The 21,918-nt window shown below is 57.1% G+C and overlaps 1 protein-coding gene across 1 annotated transcript in view; it reads right to left on the reverse strand.

The window, feature by feature from the left end:
- Positions 1-5,364: 5,364 nt before the first annotated feature.
- The window catches only part of LOC127030097 (antigen-presenting glycoprotein CD1d-like), a 32,713-nt gene continuing 16,159 nt past the window's right edge, over positions 5,365-21,918 (reverse strand). Inside the window, exons 2-7 of the mRNA XM_050916050.1 lie at positions 9,348-9,564; positions 8,589-8,867; positions 6,903-7,184; positions 6,274-6,570; positions 5,508-5,607; positions 5,365-5,428 (exon numbers count right to left, since the gene is read on the reverse strand). Coding sequence (XP_050772007.1) covers positions 5,365-5,428; positions 5,508-5,607; positions 6,274-6,570; positions 6,903-7,184; positions 8,589-8,867; positions 9,348-9,396 — 1,071 coding nt within the window. The 5' untranslated portion in view covers positions 9,397-9,564. The remainder of the gene's footprint in view (positions 5,429-5,507; positions 5,608-6,273; positions 6,571-6,902; positions 7,185-8,588; positions 8,868-9,347; positions 9,565-21,918) is intronic.

The following is a 21,918-nucleotide window of genomic DNA, read 5'->3' on the forward strand; positions in this document are numbered from 1 at the left end:
GCAGAGCCCAGGGGCAATTCCTCCTGCATTAATCTTTTCCCTGCCCCAGCTCAGCCCCACGTTCCCTCTCACTGACTCTGCTGCCTTTGGGGAACCTTTGGGAGCCTCTGAACCAAAGTGGAAGGAATGAGGCATCTGGGGCTCCAGGATCTCACAGGGGCTGATTACACTCAAATCAGTGACTGTGGGGACCCCAGTGGGCCCTGGTGGGAGGGTCCAGCCGTGCCATGCAGGTGGCAATACATAAATAAGAGTTGTTTCCGTTCACTCAGCAGGTTTTATCACAGGAGCTCCACTCTCCTCCTACAGCTGGGGAGAGAACCCAGGAGTTCTGGCTCCCAGCCCCCCCGCTCGAACCACTAGCCCCCAATCCCCTCCCAGAGCCAAGAAGAGAACCCAGGAGTCCTGGCTCCCAGCCCCCCCTGCTCTAACCACCAGACCCCACACCCCTCTCAGAGCCAGGGAGAGAACCCCGGAGTCCTCACTTCCACGTCCCAGCCCCTTTCTTGAACCCACTTCCCAGCCACAGCCAGGCCTATTATTATTGCTGTTGTAAGCAGAGTCTGAATGAGCTCTCTCCTGACAGCTCATTGGTGATGAGCTGTGGAAAAGGCCTTCAGGGGCTGATCTCGTTTGCTTGGGCCCACCCACCCTGCCTGGGTGCTCAGCATGATGGATTGCTGGCTACATGGTCACTTTTGGCTGGGGTGGGCTCCCCAGTCTCATTGTTACTGGGGCAGGGGAAATAAAGGTTGTTCTCCTGGTTGTGTGAATGAAGGACAGAAGAACTGTGCTTGAGGGACTCACCCCAACTCGCTAGGCAGGAGATATGAGTTCCAAAGGGCGGTCAGTTGAACATGTGGGTAGGTGTATGGGGTGGGGGTGGCTGTCTTGTGACCATTCTGGTTACACTTCTCTAATAACAAAGCTACTTCATATTTAGCTGAGGGTCTTATTACAAGCTGCAGCCCCTGGTACCTAAGTATCAGACCTGCTTTGGGACAGGGTTTCTGATGCAAGAGGCTGCCTAGTCCACCCTTGCTTACTGTACACCACGAGCAGCTGTAATCACTGAACGGTGAATTGGCAGGTGGCAGATAGCGAGCTGTGGTTGGTGAGTGAGTGGGCGGCTGGTGCGGAGCCCTAGCTGGGGGTGGGGCCTGGGGGCCAAAGCAGAGCCCCACAGAGAAGGGTGGCAAGTGAAAGCCTGAGCAGCAGAGCGAGTAAGCTGCCTCCGTACCCTGCCTCCCAGCGTGGGAGGCGAACTCTGCAGATGCACCTCTGAACTCTGGGTCTGCACTGACCAGGGATAGCAACTGTGAGGGGGGTGCAGAGAAGAGACGGGCATGTTTTGGGTTGCCCAGGGTTGGCAGTGGGTCTTTGGCTCATGGTTTATGTTTTTGATAAACCCTGTTTGGGTGTTTCCTCAAATTAATGCCTCATTATTTCCCTTCTTTTAGTAAAAGGTTTTTTGCTACACTCAGACTCTGCTTGCGAGAGGGGAAGTGTTGCCTCTTGGAGGTGCCCGGGGGGTGGTGTGTAATTTGCCCAGGTAGGGTTGCCAGCTCTCCCAGACTGGACACCATTCTGCGGCGCTGGCATCTCCATTTGTATCAAAGGCATCCGGTCAGTCCGGTCCAGGAGAGTTGGCAACCCTAGCAGGACTGGCTCCAGGTTTTTTGCCGCCCCAAGCAAAAAAAAAATGTGGCTGCCCCCCATCCGAGCCCTGGGCTCCCCTCCGCACTCCCCTGCTGCCCCAGCCCTGGGCTCTCCCCCTCACCCACACCCGTCGCCCCAGTGCTGGGCTTCCCCCTTTCCCCCCCACCAGTGCCCTGCGCCCACCCCCGTGTCGCCCCAGCCCTGGGCTCCCCCCTCCCCCCACCAGTGCCCCCCCCACACCTCCTGCTGCCCCAGCCCTGGTCTCTCCCCTCCCCACCTGCACCCTCCTTCCACCGCAGCCCTGGGTCACTGGTAACTTGCTCCCAGGGCAGGTCATTCAGCAGGAATTTTGGGTGTGCACAGAACACATACAGGATTGATTCCCATATGGTTACAGAGCTGCAGCAAAGTGGAACAATTTTCAGCTGGTGTGGTTGGAGGATCTCTGGATGCAGATTATCAGACTGTTCTACATGAATGAGGAAAAGTTGAGGTGCCTTTATTATTCTTTTGTTCCACTCTTTCTTTCTATGGGGAATTTGCCAGTGCAATATCACTGTCTTCCTTTTAAACAAACAAAAAGACAAAGGCACTGGCTGTTGAAAATAGCAATCCCAGTCCTAATAACCACTGGGAAGCATTTCTTGCTCAATGTTATCCTACTTTTTCTCAACCAGTTACAGTGGATCAGTATATTTGATTTGGGAGGAATGAAGTACCAGCTGCCCAAACTGAGCCTGAGCACTGCTGAATTGTGAGGTGTTCAAATCTGGAAGGCAGGTACTGGGTGGGAGGTGGGGGGGGGCTGTGGGCTCCGCGAGGGAGCACAGCAGCATGTATGCAGCAGCGTGTCTGGTGCTGCGCGGAGCCAGACACGCTGGTCTGAGTGGTACGGTAAGGGGGCTGGGGGGTTGGAGAAAGGGTAGGGGGTTCCTGGGGGGCAATCAAGGGACAGGGACCGGGGGGGCTGGATGGGGCAGAGGTTCAGGGGGGCAGTCAGGGGCAGGGAGAAGGGGGAGTTAGATGGGTCAGGGGTTCGGGGGGCAGTCAAGGGACAGGCAGCGGTTGGACAGGCATGGGAGTCCCAGGGGTTTGTCAGGGGACAGGTAGGGGGTGGGATCCTAGGGGGGAAGTTGGGAGGGTCTCAGGAGTGGGCAGTTGGGGACAAGGAGAAGGGAGCGTTAGATAGGAGATGGGGTCTCAAGGGGCAGTTAGGGGCAGGGGTCCCGGGGGGGGCAATCAGGGGACAAGGAGCAGCAGCACTTAGATAGGGGGTGGAGTCCTGGGGGGCAGTTAGGGGCAGGGGTCCCAGGAGGGGGCAATCAGAGGACAAGGAGAAGGGAGCGTTAGATAGGAGATGGGGTCCCAAGGGGCAGTTAGGGGCAGGGGTCCCGGGGGGGCAATCAGGGGACAAGGAGCAGCAGCACTTAGATAATGGGTGGGGTCCTGGGGGGCAGTTAAGGGCAGGGGTCCCAGGGGGGGCAATCAGGGGACAAGGAGCAGCAGCACTTAGATAGGGGGTGGGGTCCTGGGGGGCAGTTAGGGGCAGGGGTCCCAGGAGGGGGCGATCAGGGGACAAGGAGCAGCGGCACTTAGATAGGGGGTGGGGTCCTGGGGGGCAGTTAGGGGCAGGGGTCCTGGGAGGGGGCAATCAGGGTGTTGGTGACACTAGGCATAAATCTAGGTAACTCGGAAGGGTGGTAAACCACAAGTGTCAATGAAGCCCTTCTGCTGTAGGCCTTAATGAACCAATGTTCCTCCATGTTAAACACTTTGTGTAACCTAGTGTAACCTAATATGTTAAGAGCTGTAAAATGTAGTGTTAGCAGTTAGTTTTCGGTTGTAACAGCCAGTTCTTTGCTGTAATACATTGAAGCTCGGCTAAAACACGCTCAAGGTCGTTTTAAAATACTGTACACTTGTCTCAGCAGCAAAGGGGGGAAAAAAAGTCAAAAAATTAAATAAAAAAAAATACTGCAGCTGAATGGAAAAGGAGGGGGAAGTAAAAAATCAGCTAGTCAGCAAAAAAGTTTTGTAGTAAACAATTGGAATATAAAAGGAAGAAACTGCTTGTTTTAGGTGTGCAGGATCTGAAATTGTTATTTCTCCCTGGCACCTTATTTGAGCTCAAATAAATTTGGTTGTTTGCTTCTCCACCCTGGTGTGTTTATTGGCGCTTAAGCACTCTGGGCAACGAACTGCTCTTGCTTGCCTCTGGCACTGTTGTGTCTGCAACAAGGGGACAAGGAGCAGCAGCACTTAAATAGGGGGTGGGGTCCTGGGGGGCAGTTAGGGGCAGGGGGGCAATCAGGGGACAAGGAGCAGCAGCGCTTAGATAGGGGGTGAGGTTCTGGGGGGGCAGTTAGGGGCAGGGGTCCCGGGAGGGGGAAGTTGGGGACAAGGAGCAGCGGCTCTTAGATAGGGGGTGGGGTCCTGGGGGGCAGTTAGGGGCAGGGGTCCCGGGAGGAGGTGATCAGGGGACAAGGAGCAGCGGCACTTAGATAGGGGGTGGGGTCCTGGGGGGCAGTTAGGGGTAGGGGTCCCGGGAGGGGGAAGTTGGGGACAAGGAGCAGTGGCATTTAGATAGGGGGTGGGGTTCTGGGGGGCAGTTAGGGGCAGGGGTCCCGGGAGGAGGTGATCAGGGGACAAGGAGCAGCGGCACTTAGATAGGGGGTGGGGTCCTGGGGGGCAGTTAGGGGCAGGGGTCCCGGGAGGGGGAAGTTGGGGACAAGGAGCAGTGGCATTTAGATAGGGGGTGGGGTCCTGGGGGGCAGTTAGGGGCAGGGCTCCCAGGAGGGGGAAGTTGGGGACAAGGAGTAGCGGCACTTAGATAGGGGGTGGGGTCTTGGGAGGGGGTAATAAGGGGACAGGGAGGGAGTGGAGGAGGGCAGGTTGAGGCCACCCTCCCCCGCCCCCCGGAGTGTCCTGTTTTTTGAATGTTAAAATATGGCCCCTCTACCCTGCACAGTGCAGCTCTCCACTCACAGCACGCTGCAGCACGTGCTCCCCCCATTCCTTTCCAGTTGGTAGTGGCCAAGGGAATGCTGGGAAATGTAGTTCTGTCCTTGCTCCATGGCTGGCTCTATAGGCAGGGAGCTAACCAAGGAACTACAGCTCCCAGGGCCCCCTGTTGGTCCTCAGTTGCCATGATGGCTCCCTGCCGCCCCTGCAAATGGGCTGCCCCAAGCAGGTGCTGGCTTTGCTGGTGCCTAGAGTCGCCCCTGTCCCCTAGTCCCAGGTCACTGGGTGGGGGCTGGCGCCGGTTCTGCGTTGAAAGGGAACCCCTAGATACTGAACTGGCCCTTGTGGCTGCCAGCTCAGACCGGCAGAGGGGTTGCACTGGATTAACGCAGGGCCAAGGAGCCCGGTCGTGCCCAGGACCCCTGAGTGCTCAGTGCTGCCCAGACACAGAACAAACTGACAGAACCTACCCCCGGAGCCTGAGGTCCCTCACACCCAGCTCTGGTAGCCAATCCGCTTGCTTCCCAGGCATCCCCGCTCAGCCTGAACGCCCTGCCGGGGCATTCTGAATAGCACAGGGCAGCTCTGGCTCCCTGGGGATCCGGGATCCCAAGTGTCCCAAACATCCCAGGGGGAGGAGAATCCTGTCCCCAACCCAGGGCCCCGATTCAGACGGGGCCTCAGCTCTGGAGCCAGGTGCGGATTCAGCCCCAAGGTCCATGGGCCCAAGTGAGGGGCCGATCCTCACATCTGAGCCAGTGCTGTATCCTCAGGCTCTGGGCTCTCCTGTTCTGACATCCGGGTGGCCCTTGGAAGGAGAAAGCAGAGGGGATGGGTTATGGGGTGTAACGGCCTCCCCACCACCACCCCGGTAGGGAGATACTCACCTGCGTATTCTCCACCACAGCACCACAGCCACGGCAGCTACGGCCAGAGCCCCCAGGGTGATGCCCACGGCCAGGCTGGGGCCCCAGGGCCTGCTGTGCCCTGTAACACACAAGGGTGATGCGCTGGGAATGGGGACAGGAATGTGGGCCCTGTTCCCAAGGCCTCCCCCATAGCTCCCTCTGCTCCCCCGACCCTGACCCATTGCCTCCCACCCAGCCCTCTTCCCCCAGCCTCCTCTGCAGTCCCCCTGCTGCCCCAACCCAACCAACTGCCCTCAGCCCTCCACCCAGCCCTGTTCCCTCTGTCTTCCTCATTGTCCCACCCCTACTGCTCTTAGATGCCCCTACCTGGACCCTTTTCCCTCATTGTCCTCCATCATCCCACCCTCGCTGCTCCCCCCACATTCCCACCCTCTCAGCCTTCCCGCATGCCAGTGCTACTCCCCTCTGTCCGACCGCCTCTGGCTCCTACCTCTTTTCCCAAACCCCCCAGTCCTGCCCCATTGTCTCCCCTCTGCCACACTCCATACAGCTCTCCCCACCCCACCCATCCCATTACTTCTCCCCTCAGCCCCCAGCCTGCTTCTCCTGTGCCAGTCCTGTCCCATTCCCCTCCACCCTGCTCCCTGATCCACCGCCACACCCCCTACACCTGCTCTGCCTCCCTCTCTCCACTCTCACTGCCCGGACCCTGCCCTGCTTGAGATGTGCAAGAAAAGCCCCCAGAGACTATGACCACCCTCCCCCCCCGCGGACATGCACCTACCCCAGGAGATCAGCAGGCTCTGGCCCCCCAGGCTGCTGTGCTGCACCCGGCAGGCGTAGCTGTGCCCATCACCTGGCCCCACAGCCAGGGAGCTGCGCAGCTGGTAGGTCAGGTCCGCGTTGGGCAGGATCCCGCTGGAGTTCAACCTCCAGCCCGCTGCCACCTCCTCCCCGTCCTGCAGCCAGGCCACACGGACAGGACGGGGGTAGAAACTGGTGACCCGGCAAACCAGCAGTACCAGTGCGGGGGTCCCGGATGGGGGAGGTGCTCGGGCAAACACCACAGCGACTGGCTTCTCTGAGACAGGAGGAGAGAGACGGGGCGGGGGAGAGGGGACGATTCAGCCTGAGCCTCAGGGACTCACTAGCCAAGTCCAGCTCCACTTCCCGGGGTCAGGCGTTGGCAGCACTGCCCTGCTCAGACTCCAATTCTGCCCCCTTCAGTTACCATTCCTAAAGGACTCCCCCTTCACTTCCTGTCTTAAACTGCTGTGCAGGGTGGCGATGAAATCGCTACTGCGCTCTAGCCCAGGTGAGCTGCATTTGTACACAACACAAGAGTCCCTGTTCAAAAAACCCATCCCAGAAGTGGCTGCATCTCAGTGAGCGGGGAGTGGCATCCAGCCTCACCTTGTCTCTCCAGAGACTCTTTCCCATACTGGACAAAGCTCTTGAGCTCATTGATACACGTTGTTCTCAGGAGAAACTGAGCCATGGCAGTCGCGCTCTTATCCTGGTTTAAAAGGTCTCGGATGCTGAGGGCCAGCTTATCCCCACGCTGAGCGACCCAGGTGCCCTCATCCACGCTGAAGCTGATAAAATCCTCCCCGTTTACTGCGGCATCACAGAACTGCCGTGAGGTGCCATTGGGGTGGAGCTCGCAGCCGATGGAGGCCTGAAGGACAAAGGGGTCTGGAACAGGAATGGCAGGGCAATGAGGACAGGCCATTGGGAGGTCACTAGGGGGACAGGGGTAGGGGCAGAAATAGAGAGACGGGGGAATAAAGACATTATGTCACGTGGAATGAGGATGTTAGGCCACAACATGGAGGCAGGCTTGTGGGGTGGCCCTGGGCAGGCTTGTGGGGAGTTAAGGGCACATTGCAGTTTCTGTTTAGAGCTGATGTTTTCAAAGTGCTCTGAGGTCCACACATATGGTCAAATTGACTCAAAAATCACTGCACTATATCGGGGCCTGAGGCAGACTTTGTGGTGCAAATTTGGGGTCCCTTGGTCATGGGTTTTGTGAGATACAGACTCCTACCCAAATCACCTGTCTTTTAAATGTTAATTTTTTTTAAAGTGATTTGTGATGCTCAAGAGAAAATTATGGCCCCGATCCTCAATAAACATACATCCCTGGGCTCCTCTGAGCTCAGCTCTGCACTGTTAGCAGGGATGAGTCTGGCTTCCCAGCGTTACAAAAGTCCCTGGGCCTTGGTTCTGTCTGTGGTGCGTACGCCCAGCAGTGACACGCACCTGAACCCACAGACAGTTCACACCTATGCCAGCGATTGTTTCCCTAGCAGTGCCTCAGGGCATGACACACCGAGTCTCACACTCACTCAGCCAGAGAGGCAGAAAGCTCTGAGCCCCAGGAGCATCCATCTGAGCCCCGTCGCCGTGAGGTTCCTGTGGGAGTGAGTTGTGATTGCAGGGCTGGCTGTCACTCTGTCGTGAAACGCACCTGCCCAGGCAGATTGCCCCGAAACTAGCTCTGCCCCAGCAAGGTGCAGGGGACACTTTGTGGTGCAAATCTGGTGGCAGGTGAGTAAGGGGTTCCTGAGAGAAAGTCTCGCCCGAGGACCTGCTTTTAGAGCTCCAGCACCAGACACCCAGCGCAGACACTGGGCTGAGAAGAGGTGTGCTGGGTCTGTCCCGTCCCACTGAGCAGAGATGGCTGTGAGGGTGGGGAGCGGGATTCGCTTAGCTCTGCATTTCCTGCCTTTCCAATTCTTGTGTTGAAGGTGTCAGTTTTCAATGTTCAGGCTGGCCAGGTTCCAGTGGTATGAACAGGGGCCTTTGGTAGGGCACATGGCTGTGAAAAACCATGTGCTTATGCTCAGGGGATGGGACATGGGGCTTTTCTCCTCTGGGGGCGCAGGCTGCAACCTGGCTGCAGAGGTGGGGGACTGGCTCAGCGGGGTGGAGAATGGGTAACGGGGCCATTCCCTTCTAGGGCACACGGACTCCATTCAGCCTAAGGGCCAGGAACTGGCAGTCTTGCCCATGATCCACCCTGTCAGGACACAGTTACTGCAGTGAGTGTGTCAGTTCTCAGCTCCGTGTTGGGTGTGGGGACCGCTCCATACTCACAGTGCTCGTCTTCATCCTTAACCACTTTGTTCATAAGAAGGATGAATTTGGACACATAGTTATGGAGCACTGTCTCCAGGCCCTGCCACTGCTTTGGAGTGAGGCCCTGGTGGGCCCAGGGCTGCAGGAAGCGGATCTTGCAGGTGCTGCAATCCATGGAGTGGGTCCCCAGGTCCGCAAGCAAGGCCATCCCCTCCATGTTTGTAGAACTGGCATTATGGAAGACAGTGGTTTTGAGCAGCCGGAGGGTGAGAGACCCTGGGGGGACAGAAGGGGAGGCTGGAGGGGAGAGGAAACAAGGGGAGGACAAAGCAGGTGAGGAGAGAGATTAAGAAGTCTCAGGCTTGTTAATGCTCCCCAGTTCCAGGGTTTTCCTGCTGAACCATAACCTGCTGCCCCCTCCTCTTGCACGCCAGCAAGGGTCACTAGTGCTAGATAAGTTCACGGAGGATAGGTCCATCAATGGCTATTGGCCAGGATGGGCAGGGATGGTGCCCCTAACCTCTGTCTGGCTGAAGCTGGGAATTGGGCGACAGGGGATGGCTCACTGGATGATTCCTGTCTGTTCATTCCCTCTGGGGCACCTGGCACTGGCCACTGTCGGCCGACAGGACACAGGGCAAGATGGAGCTTTGGTGTGACCCAGTCCGGCTGTTTTTATGTTCTTATGTGGTGCTGCCCCACCCTGGCCCTGGCATTATATCATGCACAACCCCACCCCCCTCAGTAGCGAAAAGGCAGAGGGGGGTCTCCACTTACCGGCCAGGGACCCCCATGCCCAGGGGAGGAGCAGCAGCGGGAGCAGCATCCTGGCAGGGAGAGCGGGATCCAGGCTCTGGCAGGTCTCAGTGCAGTGAGACGAGGGGCCCAGCCCATGGGCTGTTGGTTCCTCCCCAGGCCACAAGCCTCACCACCAACTTCTCCCTTTGTCTGTCTCTTCTCAGCTCTGTGCCTGCAGCTGCCAGCCCCAGCCAATCTGGGCAGAGGGAGTTGGGGAGCAGCAGCAGTGCGAGAGGGGGTTCCCCGGCGGCAAGGTCAGAACTAGGGCCACATCTGCGCCTAGGCAAACGGGGCCGGTCTGCAGGGCTCACATTCGTGGCCAGTGTCCTGCTCCTCACCCTGCCCGGGAGCTCCACCCCCAGCAGCACCCATTGCCCTGGCACTGCAGCCAAGCCTGGCCGAGCGTGGAGGGGCGGTTCGGGGGGATGGAGAGGGAGTCCGCCCCCACTCCCGCTGCAGTAACAGGCCTGCCCTGTGGGGCTGGGCCTGGCTGCCCCCAAGTGATGGGGGAGATCGGGGTGAAGAGACAGAGTGGAAGGGACGGCAGAACCCTCCCCATCTGCCCTCCCCCCCGTGGGCTCTCCCTCTACTTGCCTCCCCCTCTCTCCCCAACATCCCTCCCTGCCGACCCCTCCCTCTCCCAAGAGACCCTCCCACCCTGCCATAAGTCCCTCCCCTTGAAATAGCCCCTCCCCTCGCTGCTCCTCCATTCCAAGGCCCCCACCTGCCGCTCCCTCTCCCAATAACCCCTTCCCCTCCCATCACTCATTAGCCACTCCCTCCCTGACCTCTCTCCTATTAGCCCCTCCCACTCTCTGCCCCGCCCTCACCTCATTAGCCCCTCCCACTCTGTGACTACCCCCCCCTCCCGTACTGTGTCGCTATGTGTTAGCACCATTCGTTGCTGGGTGGTGTCAACTGAGGCAGCAGGAGGGAGTGAGGAAAAAGGGTCGGAAATGGGTGGGGAGGCAGCATGAGGTGCCAACAGCTGGCTTGTTATTGTAGGGTTGCTGGGGGTCCCTGTGCCCACCAGCGTGTGCCGTCCCTGGGCTATTCCCAGTGACAGGCACCGACACCCGTCACTGGTTAACACCAGGACTGTGCAGATTGCGGTTTCTCTCATTTCCTCGCGTGGTTTCAGGTTGGCACTGACAGTTAACTGCCAGCCACACAGGGAAACACCATTAACCCCTGTCCCAGAGAGAAGCAAATGGGGAGGTGACGTGACCTGCCCGAGGTCACACACTGAGAGTGCAGCAGAGCCGGACAGAACCCAGGTGTCCTGACTCCTGTGTGGCGCTGCAGCTGCCAGACTGTCCTGGCCTCGCCCTGCCCTGGAGACTCCGGCACCCAGTCATCTCACGCCCCTGCTGTACAAATGCCACCCTTCTGCCAGGGGAGTCGGCAGCAACCAGGGCCGGGTTCAGCATCCAGGGGTTCCTCAGAACAATCCAGCACAGAACCCCCTTGAGTCCCAGTCGCAAACTGGGAAAACTAACCACCCCCCGCCCCGCAAGTGCCTCTCAGAGCCAACGCTTCCCCTCCCGGCGTCGTGTACAGCAAAGAAAAGGGGAAAGGAGCCCGGCGTTGTGGGGAAACATCATCACCGCTATTCATACGTGTGTGACCGTGAGCACCACTGCGCTGTTTGCTCTGCCCCCATTGGCCATACGGCCTTCGCCTCCTCTGCTGCCACCTGTTTCTATTGCCACATCCTGAGCACCCCCTGCTCAGCCCAGCTCTCCGAGACGAGACGTCAGCAGTGAGCGGCTGGGCCTCACTGCTAGGGCAGGCTGAGCAGTCCCTTCCAACTGTCTCACGGCAGGTGTTGGGCTTAGCGCTGAGGGTGGGGATCAGTGATTTGAGCTGACAAGTCTCATCCGTGCTGTCTTTCAGTGCTAGCGAGCAGAAGGGGCAAATGGTGTGTGGAACTCTTACACAGAAACCTCCCGCCCCAGGGAGACACCCCTCTCCCGCCCTTTGCCCCTCCCCGGGGATCTGGCACGCCCGCCGCCCGCAGAGCGAGGGAGGTGCCAGGGACAGACATGCCAACGCTCACCAGTTCATCGCCAGAGATGTGATTTCTAAGTAAAATTCAGCCTGACTTGTGGGCTGGGGCTAGAAATCTCAAATGTCACCGAGTTATGGTTTCAGCTGAGTTCTCTGCCTGGGACGTTGCTGTGGGGGCTGAGGAGAGGGTCCCGCTGTCAGCCCCAGGCAGGCTGCTCTCCTGCCAGCCTGGGAAGTGGGAGAGAGGGGACCCCCGAGCAGGCCCCAGGCCTGGGGAGGGTGAAGAGCCCTAAGGAGCAGAGCTGAGGCTGGGAGGGGTAAATTGGGGCCTGCAGGCGGCTGTGTTACCCGCACACAATTCTCTGTTCGTCGCACACTCAGGGGCACCCACCTTTCCCCTGGTCCATGGCTCAAGGCGTAACCCTCTTCATTTAGGCACCCTCCCCCTCCCCATGCTGAGGGCTCAGGGTAACCTCGCACTGTGGGTTTGTGGGGTCTTTTACCAGGGAAAGAGCCTTACACAGCAATATCCCACTTAACCTCTCCTTATTAACAGTTATTACCCAAAACAATGCAGAGACTAAACCCAAAATGCTGCGACTCCCACTCTCAGAAAGGCAGATAATTTGTCCCTGCTGGACAGTCAGGATGAGGTCAGCTGGGGAGCTCTGGCAGCTCTGATCTGGGGCTGCGTCCTGGAGTTGGTGCCCAAGAACTTCCTTTTGCCCCCACTTTAGAGAGTAAAACTTGAGTCTTGCTGAGCTGGACGGTGACCAGTCCTTGTGCTAAAACGTTCCTAACCAATCCTAACCTAGTGTGACACATTCTCTAACCAATCCTACCCCCCCACCTCGCAAAATGAACCATCGCAGACAGAAACCATCAAAGAACCAGGTTTCAGAGTGTAGCTGTGTTAATCTGTATCCGCAAAAAGAACAGGAGCACTTGTGGCACCTTGGAGACTAACACATTTATCTGAGCATAAGCTTCCATGGGCTACAGCCCATTTCATGGGATGCATGCAGTGGAAAGTACAGTAGGAAGATATATATATACACAGAGAACATGAAACCATATCCCTGTTACCGAAATATTGGGTCTGCCTAGCTGAGAGCCAATTAACAGCCTGACACGGATAAGGAAAAATGCTTTATTCTGCAGAAAAAGGAGAGCCTGTAGCTTGGTACAAAAGACTTTGTCTTACACAAATTTCACAAACCTTTTATACACATTCAGACAAAGACTCTTGCGTGTTAATACTTGATTGGTAAGTGTAAAATCTCATGCTCCCGTTATCTGGGTAGTACTGACTGTTTGGAGCAGGATTTTCCTGCTTTGAGGCAAAGGAAAAGAGATAGTGCAAAAATTCAGGCTACTGTGTCCATGAGCAGTACTCACCCCCCCCCGCCCCCCACTGGCCGCTTGTAATCTATTAAGGGGGGTCAGCCAGCTTTCACATCCCCCTGCTTATTTCTCCCCCTCCCCCTACAGTTCCTCAATCTTGTCAATTGCTGGAAATGGGCCATTTTCATTACTACTACTGTCACGGAGTGTGGGGAGTCCGGTCCTGCACCCCTCTTCCTGGGACCCACAGTGACTCTCAGCCAGCCAGTAAAACAGAAGGTTTATTGGACAACAGGAACACCGGTTACAGCAGAGCTTGCAGGCACAGTCAGGACCCCTCCACCGAGTCCTTCTGGGCTTTCAGGGTGCTTGGATCCTAGCTAGGATACCCTGAATTCCGCCCATCCAGCCCCAAGCCCAAACTCAAACTGCTTCCCTCCTGCCACTCCCTTCCTTTGTCCCCTTCCCGGGCATAGGTGTTGACCTTTCCCCTCCCTTACCTAGCTCAGGTTACAGGCCCTGGCATCGTCCATCCCCTAAAGTCCTCCCCTGCTCTCCCACTCCCCACACAGACAGTCCCTACTGCATCACATCTCTCCCCCCTTCGAGACTGAACTGAGCGGGGTCACTCTGCCCAGTGACCTGGGGAAGTTCAGGGCCCCCTCTCCGGGACAACGCATCCGCTGTCAGGTTGGCACTTCCTTTCACATGGACCACGTCCATGTCATAGTCCTGCAGGAGCAGGCTCCACCTCAGGAGCTTGGCGTTGGCTCCTTTCATCTGGTGCAGCCAGGTCAGGGGAGAGTGGTCGGTGTACACGGTGAAGTGTCGCCCAAAGAGATATGGCTCTAGTTTCTTAAGGGCCCACACCATGGCCAGGCATTCCTTCTCGATGGCTGCGTAGCTTTGTTCCCGGGGTAGCAGCTTCTTACTCAGGTACACGATGGGGTGTCTCTCCCCCTTTTCATCCTCCTGCATTAACACTGCCCCCAGTCCCGTGTCTGAGGCATCAGTGAACACCATAAAGGGTTTGTCAAAATCTGGGTTTGCCAGAACTGGGCCACTAACCAGAGCCTCCTTCAGCGCCCGGAAAGCCTCCTGGCACTGCTCAGTCCAGATCACCTTGTCTGGCTTCCCCTTTTTGCATAGTTCAGTGATGGGGCCGGCTATGGCACTAAAGTGGGGCACGAACCTTCGATAGTACCCCGCCATCCCAATAAAGGCCTGTACCTGCTTTTTGGTTTGGGGAGCAGGCCAGTCTCTGATCACCTCCACCTTGGCTGGTTCCGGCTTCAGGCAGCCGCTCCCCACCCGATGGCCCAGGTAAGATACTTCGGCCATCCCCACCTTGCACTTCTCAGCCTTTACGGTTAACCCAGCCTTTCGGAGTCGGTCTAGGACTTGTTTAACCTGGGACATGTGGTCCTCCCAGGTCTGGCTGAAGATGCAGATGTCGTCAATATACGCCACGGCAAAACTCTCCATCCCCCTCAGTAGCTGATCCACCAGGCGCTGGAAGGTGGCTGGCGCTCCCTTGAGGCCGAAGGGCAGGGTCAGAAACTCATAGAGCCCCAGAGGGGTGATAAAGGCCGATTTCAGCCTGGCATCTGCGTCCAGCGGCACTTGCCAGTAGCCTTTGGTAAGATCCATAGTGGTGAGGTACCGAGCACCTCCTAGCTTGTCTAGGAGCTCGTCAGGCCTGGGCATAGGGTAGGCATCAGATACGGTGATGGCATTGAGCTTTCGATAGTCCACACAGAACCGGATTGACCCATCCTTCTTGGGGACTAGCACCACTGGCGAGGCCCAAGGGCTGGAAGACGGCTGGATCACCCCCAAAGCCAGCATGTCCCTGACCTCTCTTTCAAGATCCTGGGCAGTTTTACCAGTGACCCGAAAAGGGGAGCATCTTATAGGGGGATGCGACCCAGTCTCCACCCGGTGGACAGTCAAATTAGTGCGTCCAGGCTGGTTGGAAAACAGCTGTCGGTACAGATGCAGCACCCCTCTGATCTCAGCGTGCTGGCCCGGGGTCAGTTGCTCAGAGAGGGGAATCGCCTCCAGGGGGGAACCAGCTTTTGTCCCAGGGAATAGATCCACTAAGGGGTCATCTCCCTGCCCCTCCCAATGTCCACACACGGCCAACACCACATTCCCCCTGTCATAGTATGGTTTCATCATGTTCACATGGTACACCCGACGGTGATGTGCCCGGTTTGACAGCTCCACCACATAGTTTACCTCATTCAGTTGCTTGATAACCTTGAAGGGCCCTTCCCAGGCGGCCTGGAGTTTGTTTCTCCTCACGGGGATAAGAACCATCACCTGATCCCCGGTGGCGAAGGTACGGGCTCGTGCTGTGCGGTCATACCAGACCTTCTGCCTCCTCTGGGCTCGGGCCAGATTCTCCCTGGCCAGGCCCATGAGCTCGGCCAGTCTTTCCCGGAAGGTCAGGACATACTCCACCACTGACTCTCCCTCGGGAGCGGCCTTCCCCTCCCATTCGTCCCTCATCAGGTCTAGGGGCCCCCTCACCTGCCTTCCATACAACAGTTCGAAAGGTGAAAACCCAGTAGATTCCTGGGGTACCTCCCTGTACGCAAACAGCAGGTGAGGTAAGTACTTGTCCCAATCTTGCGGATGCTGGTTCATAAATGTTTTTAGCATCATCTTCAGCGTCCCGTTGAACCTTTCTACCAGCCCGTTGGACTGGGGGTGATACGCTGAGGCCCAGCTGTGCTGGACCCCACATTTCTGCCATAAGGACCGGAGCAGGGCCGACATGAAGTTGGACCCCTGGTCCGTTAAGACCTCCTTGGGGAACCCCACCCGGCTGAAAATTGTCAGCAGCGCATCTGCCACTGTGTCTGCTTCGATAGAGGACAAGGCCACAGCCTCGGGGTAGCGAGTGGCAAAATCCACGACCACCAGGATGTATTTCTTCCCTGACCGGGTCGTCTTGCTGAGAGGTCCCACTATGTCCATGGCTACCTTCTGGAAAGGTTCTTCTATGATGGGTAAAGGCCTCAAAGCCGCTTTCCCCTTGTCCCGGGCCTTCCCCACCCTCTGGCAGGGGTCACAGGATTGGCAGTACTGTCGGACATGGGTAAAGACCCCAGGCCAGTAAAAGTTCTGTAGCAGCCTCTGCCTGGTGCGCCGGATTCCCTGGTGCCCTGCGAGAGGGATGTCATGGGCCAGGTACAACAGCTTGTGACGGAACTTCTGGGGAACCACCAGCTGCCTCCTGATCCCCCATGACTCTACTTCCCCTGGGGGAGCCCATTCTCGGTACAGGAACCCCTTCTCCCACAGGAACCTCTCCTTGCAACCTCTCCTCATGGTCTGTACCGCACTAAGGTCAGCCCGGTCCCTGTGCTTCCGCAAGGAGGGATCTTTCTGCAACTCGGCCTGGAACTCAGCAGCTGGGACAGGAATGGGGACCGGCTCTCTCTTGCTGGCTGGGTCTGAGGCCGCAGCCTCTCTGCACCGTGCCCCTGGGCGTTCCCCGCTCCCTGAGTTAGGGGCCTGCACCTCAGGTCGAGTACCTTCCCCGTTGTCGGGGAGCAGTGCCATTTGCCGACTCTGACTACGAGTCACGACCAGGGCACTCTGGGTGTTACTAGGCCAGTCCTCAAGGTCCCCTCCCATTAACACGTCAGTGGGCAAATATTGGTGTACCCCCACATCCTTGGGGCCCTCCTTGGCCCCCCATTTCAGGTGTACCCTTGCCACGGGTACCTTGAATGGGGTCCCGCCCACGCCCATCAGGGTCAGGTAGGTGTCGGGCACCATCCGATCTGAGGCCACCACCTCGGGCCGGGCCAGCGTCACCTCTGCGCCCGTGTCCCAGTACCCAGTGACCTTCCTCCCATCCACTTCCAGGGAAACAATGCACTCTTTCCGGAGGGGCAGCCCCGCGCCCACCCGGTAAACCAAAAACCCGGAACCGGGAGCATCAACAGGTGGTATGTTGCCAACCCCCCTTTCCTGGGAACGTAGCCCCTCCTCCGATTGGGTTTTTACCCAGTCCACCCTCTGCGGGTTGGGTCTGCTTGGTCTGTCCCTGAGCTTGGGGCACTGGGCCCGTATGTGACCTCGTTGGCCACAGCGATAGCAGCCCATATCTCGTGGGTCCCCTTGAGTGGGTCGGAGGGACCTGCCGCTGGATGTTCCCCTTTTGGGGGGGTTCTCCATAGGCCCCCTTTGGGAGGTCCCATGATGACTCTCTCTCTGCGTTGAGGCAGGCCTGCTCCTTCGAGACTCCTCCCTGCCATCCCCTGCCCGACTGTCCACAAATTGGTCGGCCAGCTGGCCTGCATGCTGCGGGTTCTCCGGCTTCTGGTCCATCAACCACAGCCTCAGGTCGGACGGGCACTGCTCGTACAGGTGCTCCAGTATAAATAGGTCAAGCAGGTCCTCTTTAGTTTGGGCCCCAGCTGTCCACTTGCGAGCATACCCCTGCGCCCGGTTGACCAGTTGTAGGTATGTGACCTCACAGGTTTTACGCTGGCTCCGGAACTTTTTCCGGTACATCTCAGGAGTCAGCCCAAACTCGCGGAGCAGGGCCTGTTTGAACAGTTCATAGTCCCCTGCCTCCGCCCCTTTCAGTCGGCTGTACACCTCCACGGCTGTGGAGTCCAGTAAGGGGGTGAGAACTGCAATCCTGTCTGCAGGGTCAACCCTGTGCAGCTCGCAGGCATTCTCAAAAGCCGTCAGGAAGGTATCTATGTCCTCCCCCTCCTTACGCCGGGGCAGCAAGTGCTTATCAAAGCTCTTTGTAGGCTTGGGTCCCCCCTCACTCACCGCAGCCGGGGCCTCACTGCTCCTCAGCCGGGCCAGGTCCAGCTCATGTTTACGCTGTTTCTCCTTCTCCTCCCACTCACGCTGGCGCTGGTTCTCCTCATGTTTACGCTGGTTCTCCTCATGTGCACGCTGTTTCGCCTTCTCCTCCAGTCATGTTCACGTTGTTTCGCCTTCTCCTCCAGCTCTCGCCTCTTTAACTCGAGCTCCTCCCGTCTCAGCTCCCTTTCATATTCCAGCCGCATCCGCTCCACGGATGCTGAGCGTTGCCGGGAGGATCCCCTGCTGGGGGGTGAGCTTCGCCGTGGGGCTCCCCTGCTGGCCGGGGGTGTCACGGTGCCCTCGGTATACACTGGGCTCCTCCCCACCCTTCCTCTACGCCTAGGAAGGGGGGGTCTCGGGAAGCCCTCGTCTGCCGGCTGACCACTCCCAGCAGGGACAGTCACTGGTGCCTGCGCTGCATCTTCTCGGCTGCTTCCCTCAGAGACAGGGCTCCGTTCATTCATGCGGTCTCCCTGCTCCAGCTGGGCAATCAGCTGGTCCTTGCTGAGCCTCCCTGGGTGCAGCCCCCTCTGCTTACACAGCTCCAGCAGGTCACACTTGCGCCGCTTGGCATACATCTTCCTGCTGGCCACTCACAGGCCGGGGCGCTCGCCGCTCCCCACGGTTTCCAGGGGGACCCCTAGTGCACCAGCCCTTCGTGAGGTCACCACCTCTCTGCCAGGGTCGAGCTGCAGACTCCTCCGCCCCTGGGACCACTCGCTGCAATCCCCCGGGGGACCCTGTTACTGCAAAGTCCTTCTCACTGGGCACACACTCCCAGGGGTTAACCACCCCTTCGTTTTACTGGTCCCCAGTCACTTACTGCAGGAAGCGCCGTCCACGGGGTGCAGTATCTCCCTCCGCTGCCACCAGTTGTCACGGAGTGTGGGGAGTCCGGTCCTGCACCCCTCTTCCTGGGACCCACAGTGACTCTCAGCCAGCCAGTAAAACAGAAGGTTTATTGGACAACAGGAACACCGGTTACAGCAGAGCTTGCAGGCACAGTCAGGACCCCTCCACCGAGTCCTTCTGGGCTTTCAGGGTGCTTGGATCCTAGCTAGGATACCCTGAATTCCGCCCATCCAGCCCCAAGCCCAAACTCAAACTGCTTCCCTCCTGCCACTCCCTTCCTTTGTCCCCTTCCCGGGCATAGGTGTTGACCTTTCCCCTCCCTTACCTAGCTCAGGTTACAGGCCCTGGCATCGTCCATCCCCTAAAGTCCTCCCCTGCTCTCCCACTCCCCACACAGACAGTCCCTACTGCATCACAACTACACACAGTTCTTTTTCTCTACTGCTGATAATAGCTCTCCTTAACTGATCACTCTCCTTATAGTGTGTACGGTAACACCCATTGTTTAATGTTCTCTGTGTATACATACATCTTCCTACTGTATTTTCCACTGCATGCATCCCATGAAGTGGGCTGTAGCCCACGAAAGCTTATGCTCAAATAAATTTGTTAGTCTCCAAGGTTCCACAAGTACTGCTGTTCTTTTGTTCTTTTTAATCAAAGAACCAGACAGCAATCACAGAGAAAACTATAGGGAAGTGGGGAACATAAAGACAAAATAATAAAGAAATGGGGATTTTACAACCACAACTGTTGATAAGTGACTGCCTGCCAGACAGGCTGCATCAAACTAAGTTTTCTTTAACCAGCTTAAGCTCTGTTCCTTTATCTGGTGAGGATGGGCACTATTAGGATAGGAGCCCCCTTAACAGCCCGATATTACCTTGTTTTCATGTACTTTACAGGGAATGTGAGGATGTGACTTTTTGCTCCTTAGCTCATGGCTGCTGCTCTCCTAATCTTGCTGCAGAGAAAGGCCTCGGGCTTCACAATGTGGCTAGAGGAAAAGCCCTAATCCTTACAGCCAAAGTGAGGAGGTGAGGGCTGATGGGGCGGCAGGGGCTGGATTGAGGGTGTGAGTAGATGGTGTGAGTGCTGGGAGAGTGAACTGAGGGTGGTGGTGTGGAGGGGCTGAACTGATGGGGTGGTGATGATGGGGGCTGAGGGACTGAACTGAGGGGAGGTAAAATGAGAGCGGTTGGGGGGACAGGATGAATGGCTGGGCAGGAGAGGGGCAGATGTGGGGCGGAAAGGTCCTGCAGCAGGGGCCAAACTCCCCTTACCTCGTACATGTGGGAGAGTGGACAATGTTAATCTTCATATGTGAACGCCCATGCAAAGAGCCAGGGGAGTTCAGAAATCTGAAAGACCTAAAATCCCAGTATAATCTTTTTTCATAAAAGCTCCCGATTTTGGATGCCAATCTCCCAATTTTGGGGGGATCCGATGCACGCTTTTTGATCTCATGAAGTTGGCAATACTGATCAGCAGCGCCACTTGGCTCCAGCCCACCAGGCGGCACTCGCCAGGGTGAGATTGAGTTCAGGAGCCCGGCAGGGAGCGAGGCGAGAGGCATCAGCACCTGGCAGTGGGGCTGGCAGAGAACAAGGTGGAGTCAAAATTCAGCTCCAGCCCCTCCCGTTCTCGTCATTTCATTTCAGGGGAGATTCTGGTGCTTTTCGGAAGAGCTTTGTACGGATGGTCAGTGGGTGAATGAGAGGTTATGGCTCACAGGGAAAATAATCAGAGTGTGTGTGTGTGGCTGTGTGCGTGTGTGCGCGCACCACCCGTCGTACGTAACAGAATTGCAGGCATCATGCACTCAGCATTTTGACCTGCAAGTTATTACATACTTTTTATGCATTTAGGCAAAAAGAGAAGCAATTCAGAGAGTGCAATAAATTAGTCTCAGAGTTCAGAGGTGGGATTGCTGTTGCGTTTCGCATGTGAGTCTGGTGACCAGATGTCCCAGTTTTATAGAGACAGTCCTGATTTTGGTGGCTTTTTCTTATATAGGTACCTATTACCCCCCACCCCGTCCCATTTTTTTACACTTGCTGTCTGGTCACCCTAGTCTCCATATTTGTAATAGGGAAAGTGTGTTTGTTTCACAACTAGAGAGAAATTGGCTGATTTACAGACACCCCCAGCTGTGCGTGCAACTCTCTGACGTTCCAGGAGTGTGTGGGACTAGAGAGGAGACCTGGAGGGGAGGCCAGGAGGGCACCACTGTAGCTCCAAATCTGAATGGTCTGGGTCAGATTTCTGGGAAGTGAGGAGCTGAGAATAGCCCCACACTTCCTGGCCGTGGACAGAGAGATGGGCAGGAAGTGCCTCGGTCACTAGAGAACTTGATTCATGCCAGAAGGGGAAGCTAAAGCAAATTGTGGTGAATCAAAATTCTAGTGAAATCCTTTAGTGCGATTTCATCATGGCCCCACTGGGCGTCATTTCCTGGTGCTGCAGCGCTGTCCCGGAGCCATTCACCTTTCTTATTCCTCAGGTAGACGAGCAATCCTAGGGCCGTGAAGACCAACCTCAAGACAGCCCCCGACCCCAGTGACGGGAGAGTCAGCCTGTGCCTCTGTGAAAACAAGAGCACGGGTGGTTTGGGCTAAGCCCAGCCTCTCCTTCCCTTTGTCACATCTCTGCTTTCTGCCCCTAGGGATGGAGACAGGTCTCGGAGACATTCCCATATCTCCCGAGGGCTCCATGGAGTGAGGGGTGCCCCTGAGGCCTCAGGGAATGTGCCAGGTGCAGAGTCTCTTACGCTAAGAAGAGGGGGCGCTGCAGGCTGATGTGCTTCACCTGGCAGGCATAGACATTTCAGTGCCGGGAGTTCATCTCCATCATCACCAGGTTCTGGAAGGGCCAGTATCTGTCTGCACCTTCCCATTCTTGGACTGCTTGATTTCAGTCCCCGAAGAGTAAAACCCTGTCATGGACCAACCAGCATCCTGGGGTGGGGCTGGGATCCTCATTTCAGGGGGGAAACTTTCACCTTGGGCTGAACTGAGAGGGAGGGAGGAGAGCTGGAGTGAGATTAGGAGAACGGGTTCCAGCTCCAAAGTAACAGCCTTCCTTGGAAGGGGATGTCCAGCATGGGAGTCTCTGCTCTGCAGCACTTAGCTCTGGGGGCCTCTCTCTCTCTTGAGTTAATGCACATAACTGAAAACCCAGCACAGCGTAGGACCCTGAAGCATCAGAGATTGGCCATTGACCCAGTTGCTCAATATATGATCTTTCTTGGATGCTGGCCTAGTGTGTTTTACTCACGTGCTCAGGGCCAAACTGACCGATAGCCATTTTGTGGGGTCAGGAAGGGATTTTACTGTAGGGAACTTGGGTCGCTTGCTCGAATCCTCTGGATGTATCTCCCAAATCAATTCCCTGCCATTGCAGGGGCCTCAGGATCTGGTGCACCCCAGTCCCTCCTACTCTCTGCCTGTGGCCGACAAGAGGATAGTCTATAGATGGTCTCATCCTGATGACTGGGCTCTTT

Source organism: Gopherus flavomarginatus, chromosome 10 (genome assembly GCF_025201925.1).
Source record: "Gopherus flavomarginatus isolate rGopFla2 chromosome 10, rGopFla2.mat.asm, whole genome shotgun sequence".
Classification (NCBI taxonomy): domain Eukaryota; kingdom Metazoa; phylum Chordata; order Testudines; family Testudinidae; genus Gopherus; species Gopherus flavomarginatus.